This window comes from Ips typographus, linkage group LG11 (assembly GCF_016097725.1).
Source record: "Ips typographus isolate SLU linkage group LG11, UJ_Ityp_2.0, whole genome shotgun sequence".
Lineage (NCBI taxonomy): Eukaryota > Metazoa > Arthropoda > Insecta > Coleoptera > Curculionidae > Ips > Ips typographus.
Genome location: NC_138432.1, coordinates 7,581,241 through 7,604,185, shown reverse-complemented (window position 1 = coordinate 7,604,185; position 22,945 = coordinate 7,581,241). Strand labels below are relative to the sequence as shown.

The 22,945-nt window shown below is 35.8% G+C and overlaps 9 protein-coding genes across 14 annotated transcripts; 4 read left to right on the top strand and 5 right to left on the bottom strand.

Moving 5' to 3' along the window:
* The first annotated feature begins 91 nt into the window (after positions 1-91).
* Positions 92-1,993, top strand: LOC145735763 (uncharacterized). Of its 3 annotated transcripts, none has more exons than XR_014179759.1 (8): positions 92-363; positions 416-660; positions 710-1,044; positions 1,110-1,316; positions 1,369-1,468; positions 1,524-1,622; positions 1,688-1,838; positions 1,893-1,993. XR_014179759.1 is itself a non-coding variant. In XM_081989812.1 (8 exons), exons 1-8 carry the CDS (start codon positions 342-344, stop codon positions 1,938-1,940), a joined length of 1,212 nt encoding a protein of 403 aa, XP_081845938.1. In that variant the 5' UTR covers positions 92-341; the 3' UTR covers positions 1,941-1,993. The 3 variants fall into 3 exon arrangements, 2 of the variants coding, with proteins under 2 accessions (XP_081845938.1, XP_081845939.1); XM_081989812.1 differs by having other exon boundaries at positions 1,683-1,838; XM_081989813.1 differs by having other exon boundaries at positions 1,688-1,993.
* A 42-nt stretch (positions 1,994-2,035) lies between these two features.
* On the bottom strand, positions 2,036-5,604 carry LOC145735756 (xylosyl- and glucuronyltransferase LARGE2s-like). Its single transcript, XM_081989800.1, has 12 exons — positions 5,256-5,604; positions 4,939-5,205; positions 4,672-4,889; positions 4,537-4,619; positions 4,383-4,493; positions 4,198-4,333; positions 3,991-4,146; positions 3,635-3,934; positions 3,370-3,522; positions 3,131-3,310; positions 2,854-3,077; positions 2,036-2,802 (listed from the first exon to the last, which is right to left on the bottom strand). The coding sequence occupies exons 2-12, from the start codon at positions 5,183-5,185 to the stop codon at positions 2,247-2,249; spliced, it is 2,364 nt and encodes a 787-aa protein (XP_081845926.1). The 5' UTR covers positions 5,186-5,205; positions 5,256-5,604; the 3' UTR covers positions 2,036-2,246.
* A 166-nt stretch (positions 5,605-5,770) lies between these two features.
* LOC145735758 (nuclear RNA export factor 2-like) lies at positions 5,771-8,040 on the top strand. The gene is made up of 7 exons (XM_081989801.1): positions 5,771-5,982; positions 6,197-6,421; positions 6,475-6,828; positions 6,901-7,041; positions 7,098-7,312; positions 7,365-7,536; positions 7,589-8,040. The coding sequence occupies exons 1-7, from the start codon at positions 5,848-5,850 to the stop codon at positions 8,012-8,014; spliced, it is 1,668 nt and encodes a 555-aa protein (XP_081845927.1). The 5' UTR covers positions 5,771-5,847; the 3' UTR covers positions 8,015-8,040.
* Positions 8,021-9,663, top strand: LOC145735770 (uncharacterized). 2 transcript variants are annotated; one of them, XM_081989823.1, is made up of 4 exons: positions 8,021-8,158; positions 8,214-8,394; positions 9,211-9,480; positions 9,539-9,663. In XM_081989823.1, the coding sequence occupies exons 2-4, from the start codon at positions 8,224-8,226 to the stop codon at positions 9,623-9,625; spliced, it is 528 nt and encodes a 175-aa protein (XP_081845949.1). In that variant the 5' UTR covers positions 8,021-8,158; positions 8,214-8,223; the 3' UTR covers positions 9,626-9,663. The 2 variants fall into 2 exon arrangements, with proteins under 2 accessions (XP_081845949.1, XP_081845948.1); XM_081989822.1 differs by lacking the exon at positions 8,021-8,158 and having other exon boundaries at positions 8,177-8,394.
* Positions 9,633-13,680, bottom strand: Tsp5D (Tetraspanin 5D). Its single transcript, XM_081989819.1, has 6 exons — positions 13,185-13,680; positions 11,579-11,654; positions 10,687-10,878; positions 10,253-10,435; positions 9,971-10,201; positions 9,633-9,906 (listed from the first exon to the last, which is right to left on the bottom strand). Exons 2-6 carry the CDS (start codon positions 11,639-11,641, stop codon positions 9,823-9,825), a joined length of 753 nt encoding a protein of 250 aa, XP_081845945.1. The 5' UTR covers positions 11,642-11,654; positions 13,185-13,680; the 3' UTR covers positions 9,633-9,822.
* A 509-nt stretch (positions 13,681-14,189) lies between these two features.
* On the bottom strand, positions 14,190-15,161 carry LOC145735769 (protein THEM6). 2 transcript variants are annotated; one of them, XM_081989821.1, is made up of 3 exons: positions 14,903-15,161; positions 14,617-14,835; positions 14,190-14,561 (listed from the first exon to the last, which is right to left on the bottom strand). In XM_081989821.1, the coding sequence occupies exons 1-3, from the start codon at positions 15,060-15,062 to the stop codon at positions 14,329-14,331; spliced, it is 612 nt and encodes a 203-aa protein (XP_081845947.1). In that variant the 5' UTR covers positions 15,063-15,161; the 3' UTR covers positions 14,190-14,328. The 2 variants fall into 2 exon arrangements, with proteins under 2 accessions (XP_081845947.1, XP_081845946.1); XM_081989820.1 differs by having other exon boundaries at positions 14,190-14,565; positions 14,621-14,835; positions 14,903-15,158.
* A 286-nt stretch (positions 15,162-15,447) lies between these two features.
* On the bottom strand, positions 15,448-17,475 carry LOC145735760 (uncharacterized). Its single transcript, XM_081989803.1, has 7 exons — positions 17,333-17,475; positions 17,175-17,266; positions 16,963-17,120; positions 16,624-16,909; positions 16,412-16,572; positions 16,128-16,363; positions 15,448-16,071 (listed from the first exon to the last, which is right to left on the bottom strand). Exons 1-7 carry the CDS (start codon positions 17,338-17,340, stop codon positions 15,594-15,596), a joined length of 1,419 nt encoding a protein of 472 aa, XP_081845929.1. The 5' UTR covers positions 17,341-17,475; the 3' UTR covers positions 15,448-15,593.
* LOC145735766 (uncharacterized) lies at positions 17,393-18,708 on the bottom strand. Of its 2 annotated transcripts, XM_081989816.1 has the most exons (5): positions 18,567-18,708; positions 18,409-18,516; positions 18,192-18,350; positions 17,768-18,140; positions 17,393-17,710 (listed from the first exon to the last, which is right to left on the bottom strand). In XM_081989816.1, exons 1-5 carry the CDS (start codon positions 18,603-18,605, stop codon positions 17,454-17,456), a joined length of 936 nt encoding a protein of 311 aa, XP_081845942.1. In that variant the 5' UTR covers positions 18,606-18,708; the 3' UTR covers positions 17,393-17,453. The 2 variants fall into 2 exon arrangements, with proteins under 2 accessions (XP_081845942.1, XP_081845941.1); XM_081989815.1 differs by having other exon boundaries at positions 17,768-18,350.
* Positions 18,709-19,110: 402 nt separating this feature from the next.
* Positions 19,111-22,912, top strand: Sardh (Sarcosine dehydrogenase). The gene is made up of 13 exons (XM_081989794.1): positions 19,111-19,330; positions 19,698-19,827; positions 19,882-20,005; positions 20,063-20,275; positions 20,325-20,412; positions 20,462-20,887; positions 20,942-21,408; positions 21,465-21,713; positions 21,764-21,912; positions 21,972-22,228; positions 22,280-22,392; positions 22,445-22,602; positions 22,654-22,912. Exons 1-13 carry the CDS (start codon positions 19,201-19,203, stop codon positions 22,841-22,843), a joined length of 2,694 nt encoding a protein of 897 aa, XP_081845920.1. The 5' UTR covers positions 19,111-19,200; the 3' UTR covers positions 22,844-22,912.
* Positions 22,913-22,945: the final 33 nt, after the last annotated feature.

The window sequence follows — 22,945 nt, the reverse complement described above, 5'->3', positions numbered from 1 at the left end:
TAAAAGCTCCTAATATTCGGAAGAAGATGCATGTAAAAATTTTAAATTTTTGTTGTCCGTCTTCTCTATAACTAAGTCATTAAAGCAACAAAAAATAGCAGTTTTTCAATAAAAACAAATTGTCTTACCACTATTAATTATGAAAAAGATGGTAAAATTATACGCCTCCGATTTTGATGAATATTTGAAATTTCACGTCGTAATTACCGCACTCGTGATTTGGTCACATAATTATAAGGCTTTGCCTTCGGTAATCACAGTTATTATACACTAAAGTCATTATCCAACTCCTTTATATTCTTTAACCCCTTTAAGTCACCCAGAGTTCTGGCAAACGCATCATGTACAACATACCAGAAAATGGTAACTTTACCAAACAATTTCAGTAATTATTCTTCTTAAATTTGAGTTACAGAGCGTAAAAATTACTTCTTGAAATTTTCCCGAGTGACGATGTTAATGTTAGGAATTTGGCCGGTTAGACGAGGTGGTGACCTGTTGGAAAAGCTTTATGAAAGTTACTTTCTAACCACTTTTCTATATTACATCGCGTTCAATCTTAGTGGACTTGCACTTGCCATTAGAACCTGGTCAAACAATTATCTGACAACGGCATCCAGTATGGGAATCGTAATTGAGTATATGAGTAATGCATATAAAGTATTTTAACAACCTAAGTTGAAACCATTTAGTAATAAACAAATTCCAGGTGTGGTTATTTAAAACCAGCGTTTTTAAAAGCCTTATCAAAGAGATTCAGGATAGGGAACGAGAAATTTTTGAAGGACCTGATGAAGCATTCAAAGAAATTTACATTCGAAACGCTGAGAGCAACAAAAAAGTGGTACTTTTCTACACTATTATGGGTACGAGCGGTATTTCGTTGTACTTTATTACACCCTTAGTGAGTAACGTTCTAATGCCCTTGGGTTATAATAACGTGACGGGGGTTTACAAACACTACTTTATTGTGTTTAATTGGTTCCCTTTTGATCCTAATCGGTATTATTGGGCTGCTTATTTGATTCAATTTACTGGATGTTTGTAAGTATCGTTCGTTAAGTTAATTATACTTTCATCATTATTTAGACATAAAAGTTCCATTCCAGAATTGGTTACTCTTACATAGTACATTGTGGAGCATTTTACATTAGCATACTGAATTTTATCAGAACCCAACTGAAAATACTGCGCCATGTTATAGTAAATATGTCAGAATATTCCCTTTTATATAAGAATACATATAAATTGACGGAAGAACAAAGCCAATTCGTTTTGCTGAGAGCTGTCGTGCTTGAACATCAAAGAATCATAAGGTTTTCTGCTTACACTGTTTTTTAAATGAGAATTCATAACTTTCCTATACAGCTTTGTAACAAAAACCAACCACACTATACAACTCTTCACGTTGATCAACTTTGTTATATCCTCCTTTCAACTGGCTTTACTGGTGTACCAAATATTTCAGGTAATCAAAAACTAAAAAAATGTCAGTATGATTGTAGTAGGTATATAAATTTTAGGTTGCAATTTTACAACAAGTAACTGTGTTGTCCTACTTTATCACTTTAAGCACGCAGCTTTTCTTAACCTATTACGCAGCCCATATGATTCTTTTTGAGGTATCCCATAAACTAAACTGTTAGTAACAGTAACAGTAATCGTAAAAGGGAATGTTTTAGAGTAGCAACATTGCTTCAAGCATTTTTGAGGGTAACTGGGACACTTATCCGCCGCAAACCTTAAAACTTTTGCAGATGATATGTATGAGGGCGCAAAAACCTTTAGCAATGACTATAGGGCCCATGGCTGCAGTGAAAGTGACCGCACTTTTTCAGGTTTAAGTTAGTATTTCTATAACTAAGTCAAAAATTATTATTTTTTTGTTGCAGATTTTTAAAGCTTTGTATTCCTACATTTGTCTGATTATTAAATTCTAATAATGTTGTATCAAGTCACGGTAATTCAACTATACTAGTAAACTAGGTGCATAACTATTTTTTTGTTTCATTTTGGTAAAAAAAAGTTGTTAAAATATTTAAGATACCTTTATAATGGTGTAAAGAAGTTACAGGTTAACAATAATATGCGATAACACAATTATTACTACAATTCGATGATAACTCGAATACCAAATCAATAATACTATTACAAGGTAATCATCTTATAACATTGATTTTTGTCGTAGGTCGGTAAATACAAGTTCTAATACAACTTTCAAACTTAAATGCAATAAAAATACTCTCTTAATGTTTCAGTTTCTCATCAACAAATTTGACAGTAAAATTCTTCTCAGGGGATACTACATCATCCCCACTTACTTGTGCTGGTTCTTCCTCTATATTAAAGGGGGTTGTAGTTTTATCGTGGATTTCCTTGAATTTCACATCATCCACATCATAATCGTAGTTGTGCTCCTCACTCGATTCCAAGTCGGCTTCTTTAAGGCTGACCTTAAATTTCTGGGTAGCATTTCTCTTTAAAACTGTCAAATTGTAAGGTGCTTCACTGTCGTAATAGTAGTAATCGTATTCCACGTTCAATTTTGAGCTGTTTTTAAGAGTTTCCGGTTTAAGGAGGCGTTTACGCGGTTCTTTTTTCCGTTCCGCCTTCTCCTTGCCGCCCCAAACTAAGAAAAAGTCGGTACTGTCGTAGAGAGTGGTGGTGGAAGGTATTTTGACCTCTGAGGCCCTTTTAACTCGGTTTTTTTGGTAAGTATCTGTAACGCTAACATCACTAAAGTTCCTGTTGTACTTAACTGATAATTGCTTAATGAATTTCTTTTTTAGTAGGAGACTACACCTGAAATTGTATTAATTGAAGACGGATTAATTATGGACCACCACAACATACCGTCTATATAGAGCGGACTGTTTGAATTTGACATTGTCCCAACTGATAGCGTGAGGTGTGTGAATAATAAAAACATCAGGTAAAACAATAAAATCGTAGTTTTGAGCCTCCAATTCCATAATGTGGGATACTTTATTCCAACCGAAACCCAGAAATCTTTCATCATATAAAGGTACGGCACTTTTCACCACAATATACGGTTCGTAGTGTGGTTGCCACTTCACCTTTTAACAATAAACGTTAGGAGTAGTTCAGCCTGAAATTGAGTTGAACTAACATGATAAGGGTCGTATTCGGCCCTCCATTTCTCGTAATTAGTGGGAGAGTGACCAGCTGGCCATGTTTCAGACAAAAACGGTCGAATTTCGGACTTATCCAAAGCTTCCAGCAGTTGGATCTTAGTTTGTGGTAGTTCCAAGTCTGGTTTTGTAGGCTCAAAAGCTGGGACAATTAAAGCCTACATAAAAAATGGTTTTCAGCTGTTTTGTAACATAAAACAGAATTTACAAAACGTACCTTTTTACTGAAATTACCCATGTTTTTTATATTATCTCTTAAAGTTTCAAAAAGCGATTTCATGGGAGTGAAATCCACATCTACTAGAAATGAATAAGGTGTCTTGACGTGTTTCAATCCGACGTTTCGAAGAATATTAATTGGATAAAACTCCTAGAAAACCGTATATGTGACCAGTTCAAAACAACAATTAACAAACACAACAAATTCCATGTAGGAAAAATATTTAAATGTGTACATGTTATACTCAAATTAACCAACTTACCCCTTGTTGAAATACTGCATGATAAGCAATGTCAGTCCTGCGATTCAATATTTCCGAATCTGTAATTAGTCGCATAGCTTTGACTAATTCCGCGTCGCTCACATACAAAGTGAAGCTAATAGGACCTGTCCAAGTTTTGGCTATATGTTCCAACAAATATATCCGACTGTATGATAAATGCGTCACGTAAGTGATATCCCAATCGTCCGCAATAAATTTATAGTCCAGAAAAAACAGCAAAGTGCGATAAAAATTGTATGAAGGTTTCGAGTATTTCTCACAATCATCTGAGCTTTCCAACTGGAAATATTTAGCCATAAACGTAAAGCCCCAGTTAAAGGATTAGTCTAACATACATTAGGATCAATTATAGCTTGGTCGGTTGTACATAATTGAGGATAGGTTCTGAACAAGTTTCCATTAAATTCAAACATACTATTAGCTACACCACGAAATAGTTCCCCATCTTTAGTTGGCACTGAATACTTATGGGGAGAATTCCAATGCAAAATCTGTAGGACACAATATTTAGTATACCAACAGATTATCACTGAGTAGTTTACCCTGGGTTTAAACTTGGAATAACAAGAACTAGCAGTGGAAAAGCTACTCATTTGGACATTCCAATAACATGGTAACTTATACACAATATCAGGGAGTTCTTTCATAATTGAGTTTAAAATATCTTGATCTCCTAAACTATAATATTCAGTTAGATTAGAGTTACAGATACAACCATAAAACTCACTCAGTCTGTCCATAAATTTGCGTAAAACGTTTAGTCAAGTTGACCCAGACTACTTCCCATTTTATGGCCTTCAGTTTCTCCAAATCATACAACATCACACCAGAATTAAAACTGTACACAACAATTAAGTCAGTCATTCAATAAAACTACTCACCCTGTACCAATAGCAGGCCAAGGATGATGTTGATTGAGTTGCCCCAAGTAATAAGGACTTTGATTTTCTCCAATACCAATTATCTTAAAAATTAATTTTAGAGAGACAATGTTAAAAAGGATTTTCCAAACTCACTTGTTTATAACTAAAATTATCAAAATGCTTCCATAACATATAAATATCACTATTTATAATCAAATCAGTGTCCAGAATCAAAAGTTTCTTGGTTACTGTAAGTGGCACTACTTTATTGAAAATCAACTTAAGCAAACCAAAATTTCCTGAATAGTGTCCGTTTGGCACCCATATAACATCCTTCAACCACTTGTTAATGTTATAGAATGTTACATTCACTGCAATGTACTTTTTATTAAGCTGATGTGAACTGATGTGATTCAATACCTTGAGGCAGTTGCCAAGATTTTAGCAACAAACGTAAAACTGTGGAGGACTCAGAACTCACTAAAATGTGAAGATGTATAGGATTGACTCTAGTTAAAAGCATACTTTTTAGCATAGCATGAAATTGCACATTGGAGGTATAACCAGAACAAACTATACCAATGTGAATTACTTCACAGAAATTCCTGTGTTCTTCACCAGATTGATGTTTGTCAACACCATACAATTCCTTAGCAAATTGGTGCATTGACTTGGGTAGTGCATTGTCTAGAAACAGTAAATCAAGAAATGGAAACTTAATAAAATTGACTACTTACTGTCCACTTTACGAGTTTGTATATACAGAAAAATTGAAGCCACTAAAGCAAACACAAAAATTGAAACTATCCATGGTCGATAAGACTTGGAGAAATATACATTGCGCCGTTTATAAGCTATTTTGAGGCCGTTTCTTTTAAATTAAAAACTAAAAAAAATTGTTGAATATTGTCAGGTGGAAAATTACTTATCACTAGCACTATTTATATACGGTAATACTAGATTACGTCAATTGAAATACAAAGAAGTGGTAATTTAGACTAATAGGATAATTTATGGTTTTATTACACTGATTAAATAAATAAGAGTGTTTTAAAAATTCAAAATAAACACTATCAATACAAAAAGTAGGGTTAAAAATATCAGAAACCTGTCAAAGAGAATTTAACAGCTGATAGTTTTGTGAAAATTAGGCTTGGACCACGTGACCGTTTTTCAAGTTTTACATTGTTTATCACGTGTAGTGTGACGTTAGTAAGCTTTTAAGTCACTGGTTAATATTTTGTTGTATAAACAAAATTTTTAAAGCTGCCCCTGTAATTTGTTTTGTGATTGATTGTTTATAATAACAAATTATTTAAAATAGACAAAATGAATTCCATAAATGCCATGACTATACCCGGAAATCCCGACTGTGTGGTTATAACCGAGTTACACGTTAATACTGGAGCCCTGTACAAATACACAAGTTTGTTACAAAATGTGAATAACTGGCACAAATTCGTTGTAAGTGGATTTTTTTTCTCTGCTAGAACCTAGAGCTTACATTTGTTAGTCCTTGTAGCTTAGTTATCACTTCATAACTCACACAGCCAAGTTTGGTTATAATATCTCTCTAACTATGTTAGGCTTCAACTCAAGTACTTTACTAATCTGCATTTGATTCCTTATTATTTGGGATTTCTGTATGTAAAAATGCATTTAACTCTAACTTTCACAGGTTGGCAATAGTGAAGGATTAGGAAGAAATGAAGTCCTCCAAGTGATCCTGGACCATGTCCATCCTTTGGACTTGATCCCAGTTTTTTTTGCCAAAGATCCAAATGAATCAAACTCCTATTTTCTGGCTAGAAATTGTGAAGCAGCTATAATCAAACTATACAAAGACAAACTGATGGTAGACCACCCATTCAATAAAAACTTGCCCACCCCCAAGTTTAAACCTGTAAGTTTTACACTTTTGCAAATTCATGTTTGGGAATTATGGGAAATTTCCAGCTAAAAATTACCGTAATACTCAATTATGCCAATACAAGTCAGGTCAAGATTGATGTGCAAAAAAATGTGTCCAGTGTGTTGTCTAAAAGACTGAACGTTTTAACCAAGTTTAACTCTGCCTATAACTCTCATACAGCTGTTAAAGTGTTGAATTTGGATAGGTTTCATTTAGATCCAGGTTTAATGGAGTACTGTCCATTGTCTCAACCAAAAATTATGTATTTTGTGTTGCACATTGCTAAAGGTGTGGCACCTCAAGAACTTATACTCACCAATAATGGAATTAGAGTGCTAGCTCCACTAGAGATTTTTAATGGATCAAAAATTTCTTGTATTGATTTAAGCAATAATAAGGTAAAAAAAGCATTTATATCTACAAGTTTGGAACCCTCTTTTGTGCTAATATAAATCAGCAAAAATTTCCAGATTAATTCTATAAGTGATGTATGCGCCATGAAGCATTTGGGTGTTAAAGAGCTAAACCTAACTGGAAATCCTTTATGTGATTGTGATGAAATTGACTATGTTACTAAAATTATAAATTTACTTCCAACAGTAGAAATACTGGTAAGTTTGTGGGTTTTTGCAGAATTGTAAGATTGTATTGTAAGCTGGGTTTTAAGGATGATGTTCCAGTAGGGATAGACAAATACAAAATCACTCAGAAAAATTTTTTTTGCGATCGTGATAGTCTTGACTTAGTCAATCAATTTTTGGAGTATTTTTTTACTGCGTACGACACTGACCGGAAGTTACTGGCCGGTTTGTATCACAAGAACGCAATGTTTTCGCTAACTTGCGTTTATTTGTCTGGACAATTGTCTTCTTCCACTGCCAGGTATGTGATTCAGGATTTTAGAGGCCAAACAGTGTTGTAACTCCCAGTTTAGTTTAAAACAATACAGTGTGCTGTCCAGAAACCTGAAGAAAGCGGCAGACATATCGAAAACCTTACAGTTTTTGTACCGAGGCTCTGACAAAATTATTAATTTGTTTACCACTAAAATTCCGTTTACTGAACACGATCCATACTCGTTTACCACAGATTTAGTGTACAAAACCGTAAGTATTATATCACTAAGTTGTAGCAGTGAGTTAACACAAACTAAACAAGGAAACCTGCGCCGTGCTAATGATTACTGGTGTTTTCCATGAAAAACCCACCTCACTGCTGGAAAAAGAACAGTTTCTAGGATTTTCGAGGTCTTTTGCTTTGCAAATCTCCGGCCTTAAATGTGTGATAACGAACGATCAGTTGCACATTTACAACGGGCTAACGCATCAAGAAAAGACGTCTTTCATCCACTCTCCTGTCGTGAATAGCCTGATCAAAACCGAACTAATTCCTAAACCCATAACCCCGGGGGATTTTTCAGATTTAATCCAGACTTTGTCTCATCTATCCGGACTGAACAGAGAGTGGTCTAAAAAGTGTCTGGATGAGTGCAATCAAGACTTAAAGAGTGCACTGCAACTTTTCGTGGATTTGTATAAAGGTGACCGTATTCCTTTAAGTGCTTTTGACCTTAAAACCAATTAGTTTAATATACAAATTTTAAAAATTAATGGGTTATTTTATATTTTGTAACCCCACGAAAGTGTTATATGCCGCAATCATTAACGTTGAAAAGTGAAAGTGGTTGTCGCCATTTAAAACGCAAGCACTTGACTTTGTCGTTCTCTGGTAGGTTTATTCATTGTGTACCATCGAGTTATTGAGGGCTGGAAGTCATTTTCAGGGGTGTGAAGATGCACTTCTTTATAAACTTATTGGTTATTGGTGCTGTAGGGAGTTATCCGTCAGGACCAGGCCCTGAGGTGGTAGTCTCTGGTAATCAATTTATTGACCCAATTTTAACCCCATTTTCGCATGTTGGGGATGCTGTCGATACTAAAATCGAACAGGCGGTTAAACCTAAGGTAAGTTTTTACGTCTAATGTGTCTTGAAAATAACCATTTTTCAAGAAAATAAAGAAAATTTGTTTTATTTATTTTAATAGAAAAGATAAACTTTTGTAGGGATGTCAAGTGTTTTCCATTATAGTTAATTTTAGTAGGGTTGTATATGCAGTCATTAGTATGTTAATAGTATTACTTCATAAACTTTAAAGGAGGTGAAAAAAGGTGGTAGAAGGTGGCATAAAAGTTAATTTTTTTGTTTTTGGTTGTGGATTGTCAAGAGAACTTTCATAGAAAAATCCATTTTCTAAAAGTTTGAGGAAAATCACCGTATTGAAGATTAGGAGATCTTAGAAAGCTATTTCCTGGATCCGGAGTAATATCAAGTGCTACCAGCACCTGTACCAAAGTTATTGCACGTTGACGGGGTGTTATGGACTGTTTTGGCGAAGAGTATTAGGTGTAAGTAGTTTGTAATTTGTTTATAAAAAACAATTGTATTATATATTTAGAGATAAGTTTTTTTTTAGGTAGAAAGTAAGTTAGGTTTAGTTATTTACCGGAAAAATACTTTGGCATCCCTAAAATAAGTTTTTTAATTTTATTTATTTAAATTTTCTTTATTTACTGTATCAGAGTGAATGATCAGGGTGAATCTGATGCTATAACTGGAAGGAAGGTTGGAAAAGAGGTGGATTTGGGTGAATCTCATCTTCAACTTCCTGATAATAATAATCATAACACCGGGATGAACATTTTGATTATCTCTGATAATGTTTATATTACATTTGAAGAAATAACTCATAAAGTTGTTTTTACTATACTTACTTTTCTAGGCAATTCAGTTTGTTACCCCGTTCCCAGATTCTGGTCGACAATCGGCCATTTTGGAGTCGGTTGCGAAAGAGTCGTTACCAATCCAGGCTGACGTGAAATACGCCAAAACTCAACAGGTTGTGGCTGATTTATTGAGCCCAAAACCAATCGTGGACACCATTCAGGAACACGAAAAATATGGCAATGATGGAGGTCAAGGGAGGGCGGTTGGAACTAAAGTAGTTGCAGCTTTTGAGGGTTTTGCCAATATTTTGAATGCAATTGTTGATGTATGTTGTTTTTTTTTTTCAATTTTTTAGTAGTAGTGAGGTGACTTTTTTCTTTTAGACCCCGTTTAAAGCTGCCAAAACTGTAGGTCGACAAATTACGAACTCCTTAAATCAACTTGGAGGCAAATTGGTGGGATTAGCTTAAGAAAATGTTTGATTAATAAATATTGTTTGTTTATTTAATACTTTTGTACAATTACTACGCTAATGTAAATGCTTTGTTCTAGACTATCCTAGTCTAGTCTAAAGGACCGTGATTTTTTTAAGTATCACCAAAGGAATGTTTAAAACTGTTTTAGTACTTTGTTAGGACAGTTTGTATATCAATTACTATACCTATATTCACTGATAGGACTTGTATGTTCTCGAACGTCTACGGTGTTTTACTGTGCAGAACAGAAGCATTGATGATATCAAACCAAACAGCTGGAAAAATTAAAATTACTTATTATATATTATTATTTTTTCCAGTGAATTCGTAGGTACTGACCTGTACAAAAGCCACAGTCAAACCAACCAAACCAATCACAAGTAACCGTTCCTTAAACCACTTGTATATGATTTCGTAACAACCAGTTTTGTAGATGACTTCGCTCCCTTTGCGGCCGCATTCGGTACTAAATTCTGCCGGAAAGCAACACGTGTCCGGTACCCAACGTTTGTCTGGCCATGCGTCGATCATGTGCCAATCCATGTAGTTTGCCACTCCACAACATTTAAACTTGAAACTTTCTGATTACTTAACCATATAGTTTAGGTTTGTTATACTTACATTTGACTGTATATCATCCCAGACATAAACCAGATTATTGGACCCCCCACTCATGTTATAATGATGAGTGAGTCCATTCTGTAGCTTTTCAGTAAATGTATGTTTGATGTTGTCTCTGTAGACAAAGGCCAAAGATCCCAACAGGAATTCCGCAACAAACATCACCACAACCAAACTGAAGTACTGAAAACAGCAAACGTTTCGAGTTTTGATCGTCATCAGGGTGAGTGACCTATTTTGTGTTAATTTTAGTTCGACTGTTTACAAAAATTTTCACTCTGGCTTACACATGCATTAGTCGATTAAATCGAAAATTTGTATATTTACGAGTCTCCCCTAGTTAAGTTTAATGCACCTCAAGTGCGAACCATTAACATATTTTCGTCCGAAAATAACTCGGTTTGAACCATCCAAAAATGAAGTTTAATACATACCGTGATTAGCATACATCTGCTCTGAATCCATGATCCGCAACAAGCGAAAAATGACAGCACGATTGTCACTATTCCTACAGTGATGGCGACAGCATCAGCACTCAGCAAAGCGTACTGGGGCAACAGATTAGCGTAGCCCTCGTAGCTGACTCGTAGCCAAATTCCAATACCGAGTAGAATACATCCAGTCAGCTATATTTTTTTGTTTAGTTTTGATTATTGTTTTAAAGCCACTAAATCATTTTTTTTTTCAAATTTTAAGAACTTATGCCATCAGCTCACATTTCATGCAACCAATCCACTAAGTCATTCAAGAAATTCTTAGTTAAAATTCGTAAAATACCAAATTCATTTGAACACATGAAACTCTGAAATCTTTCAAGTCAAATTGAGCTTTAACTTTCTTTAACAATTCTTAATGTAAATCATTTAAACTACATTATATTATTATTACTATATTATACAAGTGTTTTTAAAATTTGGTGACGTTAAAAGCATTTGAACTTTCTATCAGTTTTTCACACTTGTGACGTAACTTTAACATGTATACTCATAATTAATCAACGTTCTGCAATGTGCATCTGACAGGGCAAAAAATGATGTGTAATAAATATGATACTCCCAATTATTATGGTGCAAAGTAGTCGGTGAACTGACGTTCAATTGCTAACAATAGTGTGTTACATAAACGGAATAATTGGCGTGTTATTTCAAGTTAGGAAAAACGAACATCAACGGTGATTTCTGCCATTGTTACATGATTTTGCGTGTAATTTTAGTAAAACCGTTGCTCATCGGTTGAAATTTTAATTTTTATGGCTACTATCACTTTTACGTCGCTACTAGTACTACATAATGCATTACCTTATCAGTTTTTACGTTAATAACTTACCCAAAATAGAACGTTAACGAAACAGAAAACTGTCCTGATGCATGTGTAACCACTGCTGGACATTTTACGTGAAAACCTGGAAACAAGTACAGCACATTATTCTCAGTGATTAACAAATTAAGTAATCTAACCGCTTTACAAAAAATATATGATAACCTTTGGAACTGCGTTTCAGAAAATATTTTCATGTCCAAGGTTTATTTACCTACTTTACCACACATCGGCAACCGGGTTTCTTCAAGAAATGAGAGTGAAGACATATAAGTTCATCATTAAGTGACTAGGACGTGATCTTTTCCCATGACACCTCTAAATCAAGTCAATTTATTGCATTAAACTGCACGCAATTTTAATACACATGGGATTTAATATTGGCAATCTTCCGATTAAAATACAGTTAGAAGCGTTGAAAACAATAAGAAATGGTCGTCACACCAAAACCTACTTCTGAAAAAAAAACGAGTTGTGATGGTCATTTCTTGTGCTAAAATGATTATCAAAGCAATGCGGTCAAATTCAAGTCCAGTTATGTCGAAGTACGTGAATACTGGAAGGTACTGAACCATTATGGTTATTTTTGGGTATCAATATTTGTAATTACTGTTGGAAATTTCTTTAACGGTCAAACTTATTGATAGCCAAAATAGTTTTTTAACAGAAAATCGACTACAAGCCACTGAAAATGGGGTTGTCACATTTTTTTAAAATTATGTTAACGTTCTTAATATCAATTTAAAGTTTAGCTTTGAAGTCGAGTTACTCCTGTAAAAATAGAGTGATTTCCTGTTCGGCATTGAACTACAAAATTTTGGCAACTTGACATACAGCATTCACAACATAGTACAACTTCAAACGCAGTTACAAACACTTCATTAAATTTACATCGAAAAACGTTCTGATTGTTATTCTAGCAAACTTAAATTTATTTTTTTGAGGTTGAAATTGATTCTAAATCGTCAAGCTTGGTTGATGACTAACATCTGGTTAACTGTTCTCCATGGCATTTACTTTCCTAGTAAAATCATCAGACTTATTTATGCTTAAACCAGGTAGTTTGTGCATAATATGTGTATGGATTACGTGTGGGTTTAGTATCAAATATTTGTAATTTAATTAGATGCTGTGGTTGAGCGACTACTTGCTGCTTACTAAGCTTAATAAAATAATAATATATCTCAAAAACTTGAAGGCTTGAAAAATTGAATTATGCTCTAACATCCAGACTACACCTTAGTTGATTTTTCCATAGAGGTCATACGAAAAATAACACAAGTAAATAAAACGCAATAAACGCCGGTTCAAACATATTTGTTTAACGTTATATTGGACCAACAATGTTTGCTGAGCTGTGCAAATTTCAAATATTTGTTCAATAAGTTTGTGTAATAATTATTAGAATCCATGAACGGTTTTTTTAACCTTTTTTTTTAAATTAATCATTCCTGTAGTTTTTGCAGACAGCTCCTATAATAATTAATATTCAAGGTTGGCTGTAGGTACTGATATAGTTGGTCATCCTGGTCAGTTGGTGACTAGTCATTAGTCAACTTGTTTTTTAATTTTAGTAGTAATATGATTAGTAATTTTTACAGTTTATTACGCTTACCTCAAAGTTTTGCTACTGAATATCCTGTTTAAGTGTCATTATTGACGCACCAGTTTCCGATTTAATTTCACCGTGTCAAGACTATAAACATTTTGTTAGTGATCGTTTAAAAATAGTGAAAAGATCGTAAAATGTACAGTTTTAGAAGGTCAGGATCGGACTAAACTACACGAAGCTCGGTTGCCGTCGATTTGAATAAACCTCCAAGTCTCGTCTCATTTGGGTCGGACTAGTTCGAAATGGTAGCACACGTTTAGTCCGAGCTCATACCTAAACCATCAGAACCATATCATTGCCACCACCCAAAATCATGTTCAAAAGACCGCGGACTAAACCGGAATACCCACTTACTACTAGTTACTACCACTGGTTAACGGTTGAAGGAAATTGAAATCTGAAGATCTAAAATCCGTACCCAGCATCCGACCAAAGAATTCTTCCTACAGCAAATCCGGTCTATTGTTCATTCTTCTTTAACAAATACCCAACTTTGAAACCGATTCAATACACATCTGACTGAAAGAAGAAATTTTCCACCCTAATGAATTATTACTCTCAGAAATTCAAATCAATACAACCCTGAAATATTAATAGTTGAACTCTCGTTCTGACTTAACGATTTATTGTTGTTTTATGTTAAATTATAGTCCTTTTCTGTTGTCCAAACATTTGCATTTGTTAAAAACCAATCAAATTTCGGCTTTAATTGTACTGGACACTTAACAGAAAGGATGATAACCGGGCGACACGTGGATCTGCATTATCAGGACAAAAACAAACGTTAAATTCTTCCATGTTATAGTATTTATTATTCTAAAAGCACTGCTTTGTTTTGTACTTTTGGAAATTTGGTCCAATGAATTGTATTTCTAAAACTAAAAGATCAAATTTTGACTATCACTGTCAATCATGACACATCACGAATTTTTATTTACCTGATAAACTATTTGACTTGTTCATTAGATTGTGACTACAGGAATAGGTTAATTTTTAACTTACTTTACATTCTGATATTAGTTATTTTATTTAATTTTTAAAAATACAATAAATAACAAAACAGTCTTATTGAAAAACACACACCTTACACATATTTGAATTTTCCACCCAGATCAAAAACTTATTATTCTAAATCAATTTTGTAGTTTTAATCCTTCTTTCTTAGTCTGGCACTGGATTTTTCTATAGACTGCAACCAGTCTTCCAGTTCTGGAGGAGGTGTAGGACGATAGGACACGTCTTTTCCAGTCAATTTGGCCATCACTTCCGGCACTTTGATCCCTATGGTGGTTTGCTTGCTCAGTATGACGGCTCTTACGAAATTATCACCCAAAGTCACAAATTGCTGTTCGATGAATAACGTGGACTCATCCCAAGTTACTATCTAGTGTAATAACTACAATTTAGTGTTCTGGATTAATTCAGGTATACTTACGTACTTTGGTTGTGATTTTATAGGGGTTGAATATAGGGATGGTTCTACGGTATCGAATACTGGAGGCTGTTTGCAAAACGTGACCGTTTACTTTGACAAACTCTTCGTAAATTCCAGTCCTATCGTAAAAATGAAACCTGGCAAAATCCAATTCCCTCACATACCTAGCGTTGTTCATATGTTTGAAAAAAATGTCAACGTCCTGTGTCGTGCATATACCTACACAAAAATCATACTTGCTAATTAGGTTTTAATTGACTAGTCATTGTAAACAATTTTTAAATACCGTAAATTTCCGTTTGTTCATCCACTCGTTTCTTCTTTCCAAACAATCGTCCACGTCCGATAGTAAAAGCGATCCTCAAGAAATAGTTTACATCAAATAGAATATACAACAGTAACAGAAACGTTACAATCACAGCGTACAAAGACAAGCACCCAATCATTTTGAAAGTTAACACCAAAACCGAATGCTATAAAGTGATACGATAGTGCAAATGCTATACGAGTTCTTGGTCGGTTAACTTGACCCGTGGTACTACCGGTTAAGGTGGTGGGGAACTCACACACGTAAACTGCTTTAACTTCCACTAATATGCTGTTGAAGCTTTTGATGATTTAATAGGAATTTCCATTTCGTTCTTAGGAAATTTCAATATTTTGAAAACAACTAGAGCATCTTTGTGCATCCCCACCAAATGAGTAGAAATATACCTTCCTACAAAATCATATAGGTATGTTGCAGTACCTCCAACTTATTGTATTTTCTTTTCATAATTTTACGATTTCCAAGTTTTGAAAATTAGTTTAGTTTTGTTTGTTAAAATAACATTTCTGAAGTCATTAAGTGTATAATAAATAATTCCTACATCAGTTGTATATTTTAAGGCCTTAATAGTTTATATCTATACAATATTCACTACTATATCTTTAACCTCTGGAGATGCACATTACCCTTAAATCTATATAGTCTACAATTAACATACAATTCGATGTTTTTTACTATTAGTTGACTTTTTATCACATTTACAAAACTCACTCTGGCATTTACAGTTTTCAGTGACCGATTCCACAATTCTGAACGACTTTACCAGCACCGCAATCTCCTTAAAGAAGAATCCAATTCCTTCGCTTACTGGATCGCAAATGTCCCTTATCGAGCTGGCTATGTTATGTATAAAGATCAAGATTGGTTGTATCACTCCATTGAAAATTGTCACTAATAACGGTTTGAAAAAGTAGTCCGATGCTAACTGGATGATACCGATAGTCAATGGACGGCATAGACTGTACAGGATAAACCTGAAGAACTGCAAAACAAAAGAGGTGGCAAACGAGAATCCAATGTGTACGGTCCCAAATATTTCAGCCCAAAATCGGATAGTGTGCTTCTCAGTTTTGTCAGCCATTTCTTCGGTTGTCACGTGTGGTGGAGTGTCAGTAGTCTGATAGTGACTACAACACACCATTCCGTATAATATAATGTATTAATTACTACAAGAAAAACTCACTTAAATGATCCATGATCAAAATAATAAACATCCACTCGGGTTTTGCCCTCACAATCATTGAGGGTAGTTTTTTCGATTGGTTTCCTAACTTTACGACTTTCTTTAGACTCGCAACAGTGTAGATCAGCTTTAGTTTGAAGCCTTTCATTCTTCATGTTCTTGTTATTCTTCATCTCAACCAAATCCGCTTGGCATTGTTCGTTTGACGCACCTTGTACCAGCTCAAAAACCACCCTCTAAAATTTCAGGGCTAAACAAATTTCACCAGGTTCAGAAAAATTCACCCTAGGAGGACTATGATCATCCCCTCTTTTCCTTTTAATGTTCATTTTGTAGTACTCATTTATGTTTGGGTCGTTTTCTAAGGTTTTTGAGGAGGTCACTATAGTTTTCAGCCAGTTAAAAATAGCCTTTTTTGAATCCTTATTTTTGCAAGGTTTTGTACCTGAAATTTTACTAAATAGCTCTCTCCATAATTTTTAACTACAGTATATACCACAAACATCCAATTCTTCCACTTTAGGTCTGAAATAGACACTCTTATGCTGGTCCACCACTTGTATATTGTTCCCATGTAATATACTGGCCACTTGAGGACATAAACATTCAGAGTTGAGGCACACGTGGGCTGGCAAAAGGGGCGGTGGGCAAATATACTGGGGGTTGCATGTGTTTTCCACATAGGGGAAATTAACTTTGGAATCTGTCAGGTCTTCCAAAGTTGGACTAGTGTTTAGGTCTGCGATTGTGGATAGGTTGGTTTCAGCTTTGGATTGTTTTTCCTGAAAATTGCTGGTGGTAATAGTTTATTGGTAGTTTATTGGAAGAAAGGTACTGAGGAAATTTTTGAGTTAGAGAAAACCGACTCTTCGTTGTCGGCCTCGCTACTCGTGTTGTAGTTGAAGTTGGAGGGTATCGGAGGTCCCATGATATCAATGATGGTTTGTACTTCACGTTTGAGGGAGCAAGGTGACTTCCAGCTACTTTCAGTCTCTAAAACAAAACATTGAATTGAAATTCTGGACTCATTTTTAAGGAAGGCCTTACCGGAAGTTATAGTATCTTCATTCAAAGAGAGCACGTCAGTGCATATTCCTTTAGTTTCAGTATTTCTTCCAGTTTTTGCGTCCGGCATATCCCTGAAATTGTAAAATATGTTAAAAATATACAATAAAATGACACTTTGTATGATATGTGACATTTACCTAAACATTGTTTCCTGCAGGTGTACCTTCTCAGTTCTTGTTTCTCGTAAAATTAATAAGTTTGTTTGATATTAAAACAGTTTTTTTTTATTAAATTCCAAAGAAAACCATATAAAGTCAACTAGTGTCTTCGAGTTGGGTACTTTGGCTTTGTAACCCCAACGTAACCAACCACTTCAATGGGTCTAACACCGTGGAGTTCCGCATGCACCCCAGTGGCTTTCAAATCGGTTTGGAACCCTTTAGCGCTAGCCAGGGCAGCTGCTTCGATGAGTTCTGGAGGAGCGGCCACAGCTGCAGCTTCTGCTGCTTTGACAGCTCCAGCAAAAGCGCACATTGCCTCTGCTTTTGCAAATTTATCAACTGCATCCGTTAATTCTACAGAACATATATCAAGTTAAAATATTTGCTGATATAGGTCAATATCTGGAATACCTGTGTCTGGTTGTTGCCTCAAATCAAAACAGATTTCCACCTGACTGGCTGTGGCTCCGGATAGTCTTTCCAGGGTTCCTCTAGATAAATTCAACTCTGGTGTCTCATCCATGTTTGGTACTGGACCAGTATACTGGATTCCGGCCCCGATCGAGGTCTCTTTGTGTTTTTTCAGTTCTTTTTCGACTGAGCGATCAAACCACTGAATCAACGATTCACGACGTTTCTCTTCATTTTTCTTTGATTGAGGGGTGTGCTGGTCCTGACTCAATTCTGGACCGAGTAAGGTATCTGGGGGGCTGGTGGTAGGTTCAGGCGGTTTGGCTGCTGGAGGAGCAGGGGGTTCCCCTCTTCTCAATCTTGACGACCCATTCTGAAACATCCCCAAACTAACCAAACTGGAAGTAATCAGTGTCAACAGTACCTGGTCTAGCAACTCTGACAGGTTGATATCTTTTGGTATCCAGGATACGTTCTGTTCTATTTGGGACCCAAAGGTATCGTACTGGCTTGGATAGCCATAAGGACCTGGAGTAGATGCCCTACCACTTGGAGGCATTCGGATACCTCCATATCCAGAATACTACATTTACAGTAAAACTAGTTTATTAAATTGAACTTTTAAAGTGAAGAGAAACAACCTCAGCAGCGTAGCTTTCTCCCATATATTCTCCCATTCTGGTAGGGCTTCTCTCCATGTCAATATACACAGGTCTATGGGATGTAGGGGGAGGAGTTCCGGACGGATCCTGCAACATGTGTCTTTTAGACAAAACTAACGAACCTTTAGATCACTTACAGCACCGCCTGCAACACCACACCTTCCTCTGCAACTCATTCTGGATTTCAACTGGAATTTCCCTACTAGACAAGACAAAAAATACAGTTTTTGAGTATTTAGCTTGATGGATTAGTGTCACTGTCTTGTATAGAGACAGTGATGTCATTTTTGAATGGGTGCATTGTTAGATATACAGGGTTGAACATCATACAATTTCTTGTTGCGCTGCTTTGAGAGAGTGCTTTTCTGGATTTAGAAAATCCGAATATATTTCCTCTACAAAGTGGTGAACTTGCATCCTTTTAATTACCTTATGTAGTGAAAACATCAGGGTTGAAAATATTAAGCCTTAACAAGCTGTTTGGTTTTATCTCATATAAGACAGGGTCGTACCCCTTCAATTTGTTTTTACTTCCTTAACTGACCTACTAAACTAAAAACATTTGAGTTACTTAAAAGCTGAAATGACTTATTAAGCCTGATTTCGCTGTATCTAAAACTGGGACGCCACTGTTTAATATGGTGGGGTCAACATCGATGATAGAGTCCAACTAAATTTAGTGATCAAAGTTAATCCAATTAAGAGATATTCTGTTATGTACCAAAACACCATTCGAATCCAGTCTAAAGAGAGCTTGTTTGTTAATGCAAAATGTTTAAAATTAATAAATGTTTAAGGAATAACTCTAATATTACCGCCATTTTAACTAATAAATGCTCTAAAAAGGGTTTAAGTAGCGGTGAAGGGGGCTTACCAAGGCAAGCCGATGTGGTGATTGTGGGTAAGTTGGACTATTTTGAGTTACATAACTGATTTTTTTGAACAAATTTAAGTCATTAATTATTGCGTATTGCAAACTTAAAAAATTTACAAAAAGTTATTACATATAATGACTCAAAGTTCATTCCTCTTGTTTATCATTTTGTACGTTAACGTTGTAAACAAATATTCTGATTTGAACATCAAATCATTGTTTTTGTCGCAATAATGTTTCAAAATATAGTTAAGAAAATGAGGAGCGGTTAGCACATCAAATTAGCTATTTTTCATGCAAATATTATAAAATTTTACTTGACTACCATTTATTAACAGTAAAAGGCAAACAGAGAGTAAATTTTGACTTTATAATCAGATATTTTGTATTTCAGGAGGAGGAATTGCTGGATGCAGTGCTTTTTACCAACTTACCAAGAGAGGCCTCAAACCAATTTTGATAGAGAGAAATAAACTAACTAACGGCACCACTTGGCATACTGGAGGGCTGATATGGAGTCTTAGGTTGACTTTTTAGTTCTTAACAAGTTTTCCAACATTACAGTTGATTTTATACAGGCCAAACGACACCGATATTCAGTTACTTAAAAGAACAAAAGAAATCCTCAAAACTTTGGAGGCGGAAACCGGTTCTGATCCAGGTTTTATCAACAATGGAGGGATATTCATTGCTCGCACTCCGGTAAAAGAATTACTCACAATTCGGGTTTTTAAGAAAACAAATTGAGTATTTTTAAAGGAAAGATTGGAAGAATACAAAAGACTTCACACTCTAGGCCACTACTTTAACGTGGACAGTCAGCTGATCAGTCCTAAGGAGGCTCAGAGTTTGAGCCCTATTTTAGACCCTCAAGCGTTTTTTGGTGCCCTTTATTCCCCTACTGATGGGTATGCTGACCCTACTTTATACTGTAACGCCCTTATCAAGGCTGGTACTACCAATGGTGGACAGGTACGCATATCTTCACTGGTGTAATACTTGAATTCTAATTTAGAGTTAGGTGTTTGAGCAAACATCAGTGACTAAAATCCACATCGAAGAAGGTTTACAAGGTTTAAAGAAGATTGTGGGGATTGAAACAGATAAAGGTTTTTAAATTGCTTTGTTCCAACTATCTATTAATACAGTTTGGTATAGGTACTATCAAAACCAGCACAGTGGTAAACGCAGCAGGTGCTTGGGGAAGAAAAATCTCCAATATGGTTGGCATTGAAGTGCCATTAGTACCAATGAAACACTCCTACGTCATCACCAACACCATTGAAGGAGTGAGGGATTCCCCTTCGATTAGATGCCACGACGGTTCCTTGTACTTTAGACCTCAAGGAGATTCTCTTCTTTTTGGGGGATACGAAAGCAGTCCTGTTATTTTGAAGGACTTACCTGAGAATTTCAGTTTTGAGCTGTTCGAACTGGATAAAGGAATTTTCGAGCCACTGTTCAAGAATGCCATTCGGTTGTGTCCGAGTTTGGAGAAGGTTGGAATTAAGTCTGATGTGTGTGGTCCTGAGACTTTCACTCCTGACCATAAGCCTTTAGTAGGAGAAGACCCTATTATAGTTGGTACTGAACCCTCCAGAGCCTTTAATGTAGTCAAGTACAAAATTGTTTTTGTAGGTCTTTACTACAGCGTTGGTTTCAACTCTTTGGGTGTGATGTTGAGTGGAGGAGTTGCAGAGCAACTATCCTACTGGATATTACAAGGACGGCCAGACTTGGATATGCATTCCTATGATATAAGGAGATTTTCGCAACGTCAAAAACCTGATAGAGCGTGGGCTACTGAAACTAGCCACGAATCCTACGCAAAAACCTACAGCATCGTATATCCTCACGATCAACGATTATCTGGAAGAAACTTGAGAATTGATCCGTTCCACGAGCACTTGGTGGCTAGTGGAGCTGTGATGGAGGAAGCACTAGGCTGGGAAAGACCTGCTTACTTCATCACCGAAGATAGGACAGCACCAGTTAGAGGTTATGACTGGTATGGAAATTATGATCATGTTAAGAACACTGATCAGCGATATGAAAAAGAGTTGGAAAAGGACTTGACTTTTGATTTTTCTAAAAACCTCGATTTGGTAATTTTTATCACACTTTTTAGCTTGTAAATCATTTAAGTAATGCTTGGATGTAGATTAAAGGTGAAGCATTGGCAACCAGAACCAACGTAGGCCTGTACAATCTGTCGTGTTACACGAAAATGTACTTAACCGGCCCTGATGCGGAAGAGGCAGCTGATTGGTTGTTTACTACTAATTTGAGCAAAAATCCAGGTCGAGTGTCCTATACTCTGTCCTTGAACTCTAAAGGTGGGATTGAGTCTGACGTCACTGTTACTACTTTAGAGGAGGGAGGAGGAACTTTAGTGGGTCCAATTTTGAAGGTATATTGTGTGTGCAAACCCTTACTTAATATAAAGTGAAAACATTTCAGGGAAAAGGATACTACATAGTGGCAGGAGGACACTCAGGCTATCAAACCAAAAGCCACCTAAGAAAACAGCTCTTCAAGAAGAATTTCAAGTCTCATATCACTGAAATTACTGAACGTTTAGGTATCCTGTCCGTTCAAGGGCCTAAAAGGTCTTTTATACTGTAAAATGTCGCATTACTGATTAAGTGATTCATTTAACGGTTTTTAGTCGAGAATTACTACAATCAGTGACAGAATCTCCAATAACGGACGAGGTGTTTCCTTTAGGAATGTCCCACATAATCAAAATTAACGGACACACCTGTAGGGCAATGAGGATGAGTTACGTTGGGGAGTTAGGTTTTGAGGTGCACATCCCTTACCCCCATTGTGTGGCCGTTTACCACAAATTTATTGAAGCTGGCCGTGGCTTTGACTTGAAACTAGCCGGATTCCGTGCCTTGGAGTCGTTAAGTTTGGAAAAAGGTTCCTCTATACGACTCATACTGAAAATCAGTTAATAAGGTTAAGTTGCAGGTTACCATTTGCAAAACCGAGATATACGGATTGATGACAATCCGGTTGAGGCTGGTTTACAAAAGTTCTGCAGAAAAGACGGACAGTACCAAGGAAAATCTGTGATTGAGAAGGTTTGTTGTGTTGTATAGGTTTGGTTTAAAGTTAAAATTTGATGCCCCGTAGGTCAAACAAGAAGGAATTAAAAAAAGACGTTGCTTCTTCACCCTACAACAACCAATAGCCCTATATGGATACGAAACAATATGGAGAGATGATGTGATAGTAGGGTACTTAAGACGTGGTGATTACGGTTTTGCCCTTGACTCACCAATTGGAGTAGGGTAGGTTGAGAGACCTCCTCATAAAATCATATTTAACTGCGATTTTCAAAGGTACGTCAAACATCCAAAAGGTCAGCCCTTGGAGGATGAATTCCTCAAAACTGGGGACTATCAAATTGAAGTTAGGGATAAAAGGTACCCGGCCACTTTGTACCTGAACAGTCCCTTTGATCCTAGCGATCAAAGGTTGTTAGGAAGATACGACAACCAGTTTGAAGAGCAGTCACACTTTGAAGACTAATTTTAGTCAATTTAGGGTAAACGAATTGTGAGTAGTTTTAATTTAAATGCAATAAATAAGTTAAGAATTTTTTATTGTATTGTATGTGGCACCGATTTCAAA